Source organism: Seriola aureovittata, chromosome 3 (assembly GCF_021018895.1).
Source record: "Seriola aureovittata isolate HTS-2021-v1 ecotype China chromosome 3, ASM2101889v1, whole genome shotgun sequence".
NCBI classification, from domain to species: domain Eukaryota; kingdom Metazoa; phylum Chordata; class Actinopteri; order Carangiformes; family Carangidae; genus Seriola; species Seriola aureovittata.
The window spans coordinates 5,485,839-5,498,482 of record NC_079366.1 but is presented as its reverse complement, the minus strand read 5'-3'; the positions used below and the strand labels follow the sequence as shown (position 1 = coordinate 5,498,482).

General features: G+C 43.1%; 1 protein-coding gene across 6 annotated transcripts in view; it reads left to right on the top strand.

The window, feature by feature from the left end:
* LOC130166357 (axin-2-like) overlaps positions 1–6,041 on the top strand; it is an 82,778-nt gene extending 76,737 nt beyond the window's left edge. For all 6 annotated transcript variants that reach the window (XM_056371917.1, XM_056371914.1, XM_056371916.1 and 3 more), the window contains 5 exons: positions 1–150; positions 263–496; positions 649–753; positions 1,378–1,503; positions 4,097–6,041. In XM_056371917.1, the coding sequence (XP_056227892.1) occupies positions 1–150; positions 263–496; positions 649–753; positions 1,378–1,503; positions 4,097–4,223 (742 nt within the window). In that variant the 3' untranslated portion in view covers positions 4,224–6,041. The remainder of the gene's footprint in view (positions 151–262; positions 497–648; positions 754–1,377; positions 1,504–4,096) is intronic.
* The last annotated feature ends 6,603 nt before the right edge of the window (positions 6,042–12,644 follow it).

The following is a 12,644-nucleotide window of genomic DNA, read 5'->3' as shown; positions in this document are numbered from 1 at the left end:
TCGCTGCAGCACTTTGTCCAGACGGCCAGTCAAGGCCACAGATGAGGGCGTGTCTTCACCGCGCCTTCCACTTGATGCCACTGATCGCTCTCAGAATGTTTGGCAGTGGATCCTAGAGAGTGAGAGGCAGGGCAAGCACAAGCCACACAGGTAGGTGTCTTCCAGGAATCATCACATTATTTGTAACAAACAACATTAGAGTGTTGAGGCCACAGCTCAAATATATTATATATTGACCCTTTTTTTTTTTTTATCCTAACAGCACTCAAGGTCTGAAGAAGTCCAGCCCACTTGACTCCAAGACCCTGCCTGGTCGGACTAACTACTCTTGGGGTGGAGGAGGCATCGGCAGTGGGGCTCACCTCCGTGGACACCACCCTGGCCACCCGTTCATCCAGGATCCAGCCATGCCACCCCTGCCCCCACCCAACACTCTGGCACAGCTAGAGGAGGCCTGCCGCAGACTTGAAGAGGTCTCCAAGCCGCCAAAACAGAGGTAGGCAAATTTGGACACCAAAACTGCCAATCATACATATTCCCCATCTTTCTCTTGACCGGCCGCATCAGAATACAGTGTAAATGATGTCCAGTGGTTTCTCTTCCCATTGATGTGAGTACTGATTAGTAATTGATCTCTGATTTTGACAGGAATTCAACAGCAGCCAGCAGCCTTCAGAGAGACAGGAGCCATCCAGCAGCTGCCTTCCCCACTGGAGGAAGCCCTCTAGCCAGCCCTGGACTCCAAACAGACGAGTACGGGCGTTTTCTTTTACTTCTCGCTTTTTGAATCCATAACACAATCCTGTCTTTCTTTCTATCACTCTTTTTTCTTTTTCAACTGCTTTCTAGCTTTCTAGTTTTCCAGATTTAATTCCTCAGACATGTTTTTTAATGTCCCCCCCCCCCCCCCCAAGCTTGTGTTTTCACCCTCTTCCTCACAGATTTTTCTTGCTCTTCCCTTCAAAGAGAGATGTTGTGAGTCAGCATAGCTATGTCTTTGAACTCCTCTTCTCTCGCTTTTTAATCATTTAAGATTAAACATGCTTTAATATGGAATCCTAACTACCCACCAGTCTCCCAACACACACACTCACCACTGGAACCCAACAAAGATGTGTTAAGTAGCCCCTGGTAACTCAAATTTATCAGCCCCCTTCATACATGTGTTGTTGAAAGGGGTAGGTGTTTGATGTTAAGCTGCAGCCACCTGACTGTGAGGCCTCTTTTAGTTTTAATTGGATGACCCTCGGTGAGCCAGCTGTCTGTTGGCATCCTTAATTAATAATACTCCAAAGATTCTTTGTCTACATTCACCACCCTGACTTCTTCTCCTACAAGTTCAGCTTTTGAACGCCATTTTTCATTTTGCGTTTTCAGGTCTAAGGAACTAGTGGTCACCTACTTCTTCTGTGGTGAAGAGATTCCCTATCGCAGCATGATGAAGACCCACTGCCTCACCCTGGGACACTTCAAGGAGCAGCTTAGCAAGAAAGGCAACTACCGGTAAATATGATGCACTGACAACAGCACACAGATCACAGTACACTACCACATACTCGGGTAGATGTCTATTTGCACCTGTTCGGACGGGGCTGGTGCTGTAGCAGCGTGTATGTATGTGTGTGTACGTGCATTTGTTATTGTACTTGTATATGCTTGTCTGCTGAGTGGGAGTGTGAAATCCTGGAGCCCAATAGTTGAAAAGAAACTGGGCTGATCCACTGTATTCAGAGCTTACAGAGAGAGGGGAGAGAATGGGGGGGGGGGGGGGGGGGGTTTGAATTTTTTTCTCACATCTGGTACTGATTTCCATGGTAAGGCAGCCTTAATAAATATGGCTTTGAAGCCTGGGCCATTTTATTTTGTGCACAAAGACCATTGCGAGGCCTCCACACTATTGCATCAGACATTTAAATCAAATGCCGCAAGCACCTTCTTCTGGTAATGACCGATAGGAGTTAACACAGCAAAAATACCTCCGGTCAGTGCAGTGTCAGATGATGAGGGAATCCCTCAACAACTTAAGGACTTGTAAGATTATTTAAAATATAATGGCCAGTCAGTTTAAAGAAAATTTAAATCAGGAGCCCTATCGTCCAGGAAGTCCAGGCTCGCTTTATCAAGTAACTGTTCCAGTACTGCGTAGGTTGTATGCCACTGAAAAGACATAAAGCCTGCATGCCCATGACATCAACATTAGGTTACAGCCACATCTGCTTGTTAGGCAAGAGAGAGAAGGCGGCCTGCAAACAAGTCATTGCACCCCTGCTATCCCATAACTCTTCAGTGAGCAAGAGAGGAGGAGGTGGATGAAGCGTCTGGCTTCAATGGCAGCAGAATGTGTGGAGTTGGTTAATTTGGACATGGCAGCGGTACAGCGGAGAACAGTATGCCGTGGCTCTGCCAGATGATATTGGTGCCAGATGTTGCGAAGAGAGAAAAATCCTGCCACATAAAACATGTTCCAATGGAAAGACTCCCTCGGTCTCTCTCTGTCTCAGTCTCTGAAACAAAGTGATGACTTTGAACTATTTGTGAGTGAAAATGTAGCATTTTGAGAAAAAAAATCCAGCCAGTTAAACTGAGATGGGTAATGGGTTTATTTGTTTTTTTTTTATTAATGAAGATAAAATAGCTAAATCCTGCAGAGCAAAGCTTAGACAGCAGAGGAGAAGTTTGCTGAAATGCCATATCATTAAACAAAGCCATCACTCCTCTGTCACATCCCTGCACACTTGAGTAGAAAAGTCTTGCTGCCTCCTTCTTCGTTTGTGTGTAATTACAGTCAACATGGAAAATAAAACAGTCTATATACATTTTTGTATGCCCCTCCTTTGTTTGAATGACTCAAAGCTGAGCAATAAAACAGAGCTTTTTTTCCCCTTTTTTGTATTCTGAACGCAGGCACACATGGGCAAAATGAGGCATTTTTCCATTACAAAGCTTATCATTAAATCCCCTCCCGCTGATCTTTTGCTGGGTTTAAAGTAGAGAGGAGAAATCATTAGGAGCTCCAGGAGACTTCACAGTCACTGGGACCAAGCTAACCCTGGCAGTTATCTCTGCTTGAGAGAAGAAGAAGGGGCTAGCTAGGTGACCCGTGACCTCCAGGAGACTGTCTAAGCCCCCCCCCCCCCCAGGGTAAAGCCCCTTGGGCTCGGCCCGCATACAACCTATCACACCCAGTCACCAAGCCAGGGAAGGCCTACACTCCGCATTTGCTTTCTTCTCTTCCTTCTCCCTCTTTTTCCCCTCTGTTCTCGGCTGGTGATTGGAAAGCTGCCCACAGTGTGCGTGTGTCTGTGATGGCGAGTGTGTGTGAGAGAGAAACATGCAGCGTGTGTGTTTATGCGTGAGTAGCAGAGTGTGGTCTTGCAGTCACAGGCAGACTCTGAGGCACCTGAAATGTCAACCTTTGTGACAGAAAGGCCCTTCATTTGACAGCCAGCCCAATTAGAAGCCATGGAGACATAGACGGGGGGGGGCACTATTGAAGAGAGAGAGAGCAGGGGGCGGGGGCTTAAGACAGCCTCTAATTAACCCTTCAACTTTAATAAGACCTTGCAGGACAGATAGGCATCTGTAGAATGGACAGCAGTCAAGATGAACAAGTGGATGAGGAGACAAGCACACATGGATGAACACACACACACACACACACACGCACACGCACACACATATACACACACACAGGCTGTTTCTAGCAGCTTGAATTATCACAGGGAGTGTTTAAACGGAGGGTTCAGCTCTGTTTGTGCAGCGGTGTGATGTGGAGTCAGGCTCTGCCTTTGAAGTGTGCAGGGATGGCATTGAAGGCTATGACTAAGTTGTTTTGAGCAGGATCCATTTCTGGCTCTCAGAGTGTGTGTGTTTGTGTTTGATTTGGACTAAAGGGAGTTGTGCGCAAGCATGTATATGGAAGTAGTTGTGTAGGTGCCTCAAAGCAGTTTTAAAACACGATGAAATATATCAGATGCACTCCTGTTGCCACTCTGTCAGGTTTCGTTTGAGTTCATTTTTTGTTTTGTTTTTACCACCTACACCTACGCTCAACAATTTCTAATCACAGACATTTCTCTCTGTTTTCCCTCCTCAGGTACTACTTCAAGAAGGCAAGTGATGAGTTCGAGTGTGGCGCTGTGTTCGAGGAGGTGTGGGAGGATGCCACCGTGTTGCCCATGTATGAGGGCAAGGTCCTGGGCAAGGTGGAAAGGATGGACTAAAAGCCACTTTGTTGCCAGCCAAACAATGCCCTTCCCTGCCCAACCAAAAGCTAAACTGTCCCTAAAAAACTTGAGCAAGAGACTCTATGTAATTAACAAAAAAACACTCTGGACTCCTTTGTTGTTTTGTTTTTTTCTATTTCTTAATATTAAGCTAAACAGAGTTAATATATCCAGCACAAGAGGAGTGATTGAAGGAAGACGAGCCAATGAAGTATACCGAATCCAGTGGAGGTGCCGCCCCTCCCTGACTTTCTCAACCAATCAGCCTTAGAAACACAAGGGAATGACATGACAGACTTTTAAAGGCCAATGCAAGGAGGATGATGGTGATGGTGATGATGATGATGATCAAGAGGAGGACCCCGCCTCTTCTTGAATATAACCACTGAAGATGACTGTTTTGTCGTGATGTGATGAGAGACTGATGGTGCATTCGGCACATCGGCTTCCCGGCCGAGTGCAGCGGACTAGCAGGCGCTGAAGATGCAGTGCCACCAACCTGCTCTTAACGTTACACTCCAACATCGTTACAAAAACGTCTGTACGTGTGCATATACATACATGCATATATGTATATATACATGTATTATATATATAGATGCTTTTTGTCATGAGTTGAAAGTTTTTATTAAGTATTTATTGAAAAAAACAACCCACTCCTTTCCCTGTTCTCCCTTCCCAAGTCTTCTTAAACCTGTGTTCCTCCCTCTCCCTATTTCCAGCCAATGGGCAAGCTGCTTTGAATGTTGGGAGAATACTGTGGTGATATTGTTTAGTGTTTGTTATTGTTTGTTTTTACTTTACACAAAAGGATGTGACACTAGCCTAGCACCTCCCATAGCCTTGTAGCCCCGTCTGACCCAAAATAACAACCTTAGCAGTGGTCTTGTCCGAGGCGCACTCCCTCCACTATCCTTATGGGCAATCCCAGTCTTAAATGCTGCTGATAGTTTGTAATGTTAAGTTTGTCACACTAGCGTTTCCATTCCCTCGTTCTCTCCCCCCTCCCTCTCCTTTTCCCCTTCTCTCAGTCCGGCGACAGAGCTCAATCTTTTATGTTGTGCCTTTGTTTGTAAACCAGGCATTGCACAGGGGGGGGGGGATAGTTGCAGATACACACAGAGGAGACCTGGAGCACAAGTTGTACCATCTAATAATGGCAGTGTTTACAGCCCGCACACCAAAATAACTTGTGCTAACAAGAACCAGTTTGGGTCATTGAGAACGACTTCTCAAGGAAGTCAGCTAGCGTGTCAAAAAACACAAAAAAGGAAGAAAAAAAAAAAGTGAACATTGAAGAATTATGGCTCCGATATCCTTTGAATGTTGTTACAGTAACATCGTATATAGCAGAGTTCCTGTATACATTGTAATTATGCATTCTGAAGTATGGATACTGACACATGTGATGCACACATAGAGTACACACACACACACACACACGCACACACACACACACACACAAACAATACACACATCAAACACACTATCGCTGGTGTTTTATGAGTACAGCACCTGTGCCTACATGGATGCCATACCATGTGCTACCCTGTTTCAGGGTTTTAATATATATCCCTTGATTCTCAGAAGGGTTTTATGTTGAAAAGATATTTTTATGCTTTTAATAATATCCTGTAATCATGTTTTTTTTTGTTTTGTTTTTGTTTTTACACCACGGCCTTTTTGTTTTGTTTCATTCTATCTAAACTGTAAATTATACATTATATAAAGAGTTTCATTTAAAGATTTACATGGACCTATAATTATTGTAATTATTGAGAGATGTAGCCTTTATTAAAGTTTTATATTTTTCAAATGAAAGCTGCTGTGCCTGGAATCGTCTTTGATGATACAAAGATACTTACACCACTTGTGTCAACATGATATGTTTTCATATAATGGCCAGTTTATACTGCACAACAAACTTCCTAGTATTAGTAAGAGATTATTTTTCTATGACAATAATGAACTGAAGAGTTCATAAAGTCTGAGACACCTAGGCATGTATAAACACATTATTTTAGATATGAGCGTTCTTGTAGTTCAAATCTAGAAAAGCTAAATTCATGGCTTACCTGCAGTATTATTTAGCCAGTCAAGTGTTTCACGTCAAGCCTCACAGTGTCCTGGTGAACTACTGGTTTAAGATGTGTACCATATACAGTAATTACACTGTATGATTCTTTGTTGCTACACAAAAAGGCCATCAAAAAATAATGGTAATAATATCATGCTTGGCTCTGGGATAACATTCCTTTTAAATGAATACTATGAAAGTCAGATGAGCAAGTGTATTGCCAGTTAAAACCCACTATAGGATGTCAGTATCAGCTGCTCAGCGATGTAGCACGTAACACACTAAACGGTAGGAAATATTGGACAGTGGAAATTACACCACACCATGCTATAGTCAGATGATTTATACTGAAAATGACAGAATTTGCAAAGCAGGAAACCTCTTCTTAAATACTGTCAAGAATTATTCTTGACAGTTACCTGCCTCCTCTATGACCTTCATGTCTTTATCAGTAATGAAGAATGTAAAATGTGGTCCCTGACGTCACCATTAAACAAGTACAGTAGTGTAGTGCTGTGATCACACCACAGTGCAGATTGATGATAGAGAGGTGACTCTTTATTTTTAAAATTATCAATAAAATGAACTAATTATTATATCCATTACTGCCATTAAGTTTCAAAAACAGCTGGAGTGAAAAACTGAAAAAAAAAGTCCAGGTTAAATTCAATGTGAGCTGTTAATTCACGGTGTAAACAGAAATCACTTAAAGCTTGCAACCTTTTGATGCATTACAGCCCCTCGGTGGTTAAACATGCAGGTTCTGTATTCAACACTTAAATGGGAGACATTAAGCATGGAAATGGGGGCATGGGCTAATTGGTCCTATTAAAGAGCAATGAGGACCAGCACTCTACTCTCTGACAGTCAACACAAACATTAATGAAGCACCCTGCATTCCCCATCAGAGGGCCTAGCCATGTTTGCCTCAATTATCTGGCTTTATTTCAGCAGTGGGGGGAAAAATCATTTAATACCAGGAAATAATTCAGTGGTGGGAAAGCGCGATGCTCTCTGCTGCATGCAGGCTCACTCACTTGTACGGCTCAGTTCAAACTGTTGACTTAAAAAGAGACTTGGAATTGGCAAAAAGCAGAGGTAGCCACGTAACAAAGATAACAACAGTCATTACTGACAAGCTTTCACTTCCCACAAAATGATTTTCTCATTTCTTTCTCCCCTGATAGCTGTTCCTGGCAATATGGCAAAAAAGGAAGAAGAACAGACAAGCTGCCAATGCCTGTCACATCTATGAGATACTGTAGCTTTTTCCTCTTTCTTAAAGCACATATATATTCATCCTCCTTTTTTGACATAAAAAATATTTCTGCAGCAAAACTGTTTGTATTTTTAACACCACAATTAGCAGATGAATTTCCGAGCGTCTTTTCATCAAAGGCACAGAGCGGTGAAACTTCAATATGCAATCAATGCATTACATACTCCCCAAACCTTAAAATCAATTCCTTCATGGTCTTAACTTCACAATGAGGAGGGTTTAATCAGGCTGAACCAGCTAGTTTCTGCTGAACTCTTTGGAACGGGGCAGGTGTAACCCTCCACCCTTCTGCCGCTGCCCTCCCCGCCTCCCCCCCCCCCCCCCAACTCTATTTTTACAGCCTCTTGGGGCACTGGCTTTGAAGGGAAACCTATCCAGGAAAATTGCTTGCATTTTTCCCCAGCAAAGCGTTGATAGATGGACATTGACTGTCGCATTCCCTTCCCCTGCACATCAGGAGCCCGCCCTCACCCCTCCACCCCCCGTCTTCCCTCAGCCTTTTCTGTGGCATTCCAGTCCTAATAGGTGCTTTGTTGAAGTGCATCGCAGGTTACATGTAGGCTCTGAAGTTCCTGTTTTCACGGAAACTTAACTTCCCATTTGGCGCTTTTGGCTCTTTAAACTTAAATTTTAATTTGAAGCACACAATTCTTTCACAGCGCCTTTTCATCAATGGAGAGCATTTCTATGGTGTAACTTTGATTTCATTGGCAGCGTACGCTTTTCTTTCCCACCACTGCGTATGCCTTATATGTCCCATATCCCACTACCTTCATCCCTGTCTTTTCTCCAAACAGTGGCATTCATTTCTCCTTGTATTGTGGTAATTGGCATAGCATGGTTGAGGCTATTGTAAACATGGCTGTGTGAGACTGGTATAAAGAGGCACCAGTCACTCCCCAGGCTAAGCTAGTGTGCGAGGCAGGCAGGGGCTGCTGCCTATTGTGCTGGTGAAGCCTTTGTAGATTTGCAGCGGGCCCCTTTTAATCGCCTTCTCATACACTGCCTGTCGACTCGCTTTGCATATTTAATTGCCAGGTAAAATCATTTTGTCGACAATCCGTTTAATTATTTGATTGTACAGTAACCGTAAAGAGTGAGCGAAGGGAAGAGGAAGGGATAAAGGGGGATAGAGAGAAGGAGAGAGACAGAGAGAGAGCAGCAGGCAGCGGAGAAAGAAAGAGGTCTGTTGCCAGAATAGACATCAAAGCTGTGCCTTGATGTTGATGTTGAATGGGCATTAATGGTTTCTGAAGGCAAGAGATTGCACAGGAAAAAAAAAAGAAAGAGAGAACAGAAAAAAAAAAAATAAACCCTCCTTTTTCTCTGACAATCCCGCCAGCAATCTCAGTAAATGCATAAACATTGGAACCCGGTGCCAGATAGAGGGGTTGAACAGAGACAAGGAAAGTGAGAATGAGGAAAGCTAGTTGGACTGTTCACTTTCATTTCCTGTAATGACCGAAGGGTGAGTAATGGAGAAGATGGGTCAAACAGACTGACTGGTAGCTGGCAGTGATTAGGAGGCCAATGCCATGTTAAACCTTTAGGTTAAAAGACCAGAATATTCGGATCAGTGTCATCATAAGTCACAAGCGCCTCAAAGTACAATACACGAGGTTGTGCCTCATCCTCACGACTAAAACTGTTGGTTTGCTGAGCAAGTATTGTGCAGAATTCTACCCAAATATCGGATGGATGCTAATTGAGGTTACAATGACTTCTAAACGCAATCAGTTATTCAAAGCATGTTGCAAAGTCCATGCTTGATTTAGCATAGCATCTCGTAATGCTAATCAAATCATACAAACCAGGGACAGCGCTGACTTAAGTGATCCAGTTTTATTAAGACAGTTTGACAGTTGTAGGATACCTAAACCTGCATTAGCTGATTCCTTTTGGCAATTTGGAGGCAGGATAACAAGCTGTAAACGCAACACTGACATATCACCACCTTATAAAGTTGATATACTGCACCCCAATGCCTATTTATAACTGCAGACTCAAGTGGGTGGAAGGAAGTGCCACATAGCCCTAATCATTCTTTCTGTCTTTTTGGCCGACATAAAAATTTCAAGCGCATGTTGTCTCTGCTTTGCCATATACCTCTTTCATGACACTCTTTCATCCTCAGCCCCTTCTGTCCCTCCCTCTGCTACACTTGAGGAGAGCAGGCATCACACATCACACACATGATACTGACAGAAGTAGTCAGGGTACAGTAGAAGACTTTATAAAGAAAACAACAGGTGTGGATGTTCTGACGGACATACGCTGATGGCTTGTGCCTTGAGAGGTGAACCACTCACATCCCGCAGAAAATGATCATCATTACTCGCTGCTGTCGCTGGGGCAAACAAAGTTGTTGCACTAGAGTTTGAGAGAGTTTGCACTACGAATGGTGTTTTATAAAATCCAATGCTCAAATGGATTTTTTTATTTGATTTTTTTTTTAGAATCTAACTTTATTAATTAAACTATGCAGAGATAGAATTTCAACCTAAAGAAACTGAACTGAACTGAAATTTATACAGTGGAGATGATCTGTTAACATGCACATGTATCAGTAGATAGAAAACACACAAAGTGCAATATGAGAATATTTTCTCCACATGACGGAAGGATACTGGATATAATTCTGCATTTTCATTCTTGAAGCGAACCCCAAACAGCGGATGCTGTCCTCTCTCCTGTCACCAAACACTTGAATGTTGTCTCGTTTTTCATGATGTGTGCGGTGGGGCTTGGCATTTGCGTGTGAACAGTCCAAGCTAGGGGTTTTAACTACAGCTTACCTCTGAAACTCATCCAAAACCACCTTGATCCTCTTTTCGGCTGGCACTGCTGGAGATCCCTCCTTCTCTCTCTCTCTTTCTCTGCCTCTCTCTCTCTCTCCTCCAGTCTGGCTGTCTGTCTCTCTCACCCACTCTCCCCTTCTCTTGTGTTGTCAAGTTTACTTATCTTTCCAGCTTCCCTGAACTATCTTGTTTCTCTGTCATTCTGCTGTGAGGGTGATGTGTATGTGGGTGTGAGGGTGTTGAGGGGGTATCTGCTATCTGGAGGGAATATCTAGATTCAACATAACCTTGACTAGCATGATGTATGCCTGTTGAGCAAGTACATAACTCTGCTTCTTTTACTGACTTTACCCGAAAGAAATTTGGCATTCTGAGATGATGTGCTCAAGATATGAGGATAAAAATAGATAGATGGATGAATGGAGGGATGAATGGATGGATACATAGATAGATAGATAGATAGATAGATAGATAGATAGATAGATAGATAGATAGATAGATAGATAGATAGATAGATAGATAATTGTGGATATTTCATGATGTATGACTGATAGATTGATAGCCAAATGATACCTGGATACTGACAATACGTTCTAACAGAAAGTGATGACGTAGATGAAATAGACAGCTAGCATATTTGTTCAGGATGCTGTTTTGCATGCTATGGCGCTAGTTAGCATCCAATTCTCTCCTATTTTCACAAAATGTATATAGACTATACTTCACCAACACAGCTGGAACACCTACAATGTCTGACACCTTTGTCCATGCACTGTTTTTTTCATTATCATTTAAAGTTCCCATTTTTTACACTTTTCCTGTGTTGATTTGAAGTGTTGATCCATTAGAAGATTTATTTCTGGTTTTAAGAACCAAAAACCATCTCAGTGTAGTTTTACATCTCCTCTCTCAGGCTTCTCTCTGGAGCTCTAGTAACAACAGTTCGATGAGCCAATCAGAGGAGAGGAGGCTCTGAGCCTCACCTCTGATTGGCTGACTGTTTTCTGAGTGATTGAATAAAAATATAGCAGATTGCAGGTAAACACTCAGAAACCAAATCCTGCATGGTTGGATGATGGGTCCAGGTGGGCGGGGCTTGGGTCATGGCTGAGAGAGGTGACTGCTTTGTTGTTACATCACAAAGTTACAGAAGTCCTGACGGCTGGTTTTAAGGCTCAGTTTCTGAATACAGGCTGTGTGCATTTCTCTGTGGACTGAGGCTTTGATACTTTCACAGTATTAATATAGAACCTAGACCTGCTTTATAATCAAACAACGCATGAAAATCTGCCTTTATACAATATGGGACACATCATAAAGGATGGGGAAACCCGCCACCGCAGTTACCTAAATCTTCTCCCTTGTGCTTGGGAACAAATGTTTGATGGGAACAAAAGTTTACAGGGTTGTGTTCTCTAATGTTCTCCAGAGCGGAGCACTTCTACATTCCGACTGGTTACTGCCAAATCGCATCATTAGCATAAAGTTGCCTGGACTTCTTCTGATGTCACTTTGACCTTCTCGCTGCTTTCGGTCTGAATGTACAGTGAGTGATAATCCATTATGGAAGTGCCTCAGTTGTCATCGTGTGCTCTGTAACTCCCCCCATTGAATCTGGAACTTCAGGGGGGAGACTGAACCCCCTGTCTCTATTTAAAGACAGTCTTTTGCAGCTTCAGAAAGCTCTGAAAAGAGCTAGCAAGTGGACCTTGAGTTTATTTTATTTTTTCCATCCCGGTCAAAAATGAACTTTCCCGCTCAAATTATGAGCAGATTTCTTGAGAAACTGCTGATAACGCTGATTATCTCATGACTAGAAGTTCAGTGCTGCAATGATCAGACACTGCCCATAAGAACTCAAAGGACAAAAAGCATATAGTAGCATTCTGGCCCTCTCTGCTCTGATTTAAAAGCACTCTTTTTGGACAACTTTTGTTCATTTATTTTGGGCGCATCCATCCGTCTCTTTTCCTCTCTCTCTTCCTCTGCCAACTCTGTGTCAGCGGTGGATAAGCATTGTCTATTTTGTCTAACTACCCCCTGTCGGGTCTCAAACCACCCCCAGGGGAAGCCTGTGTTCTTTGGGCAAGATAGAGCTTTGGGCCCAAACCACTGTCAACAAGGGGAACAATTTGGCTGGCAAGGGCCATATTTACAGATCGGTGAACCACAGCTCCATTTAGCAGTCTTCTTTCGTCAGTAAACACCACAGGACGGTATCTTTCTCAGATCTCGAGAGGAGAAACAGAGATAGAATTATGCCA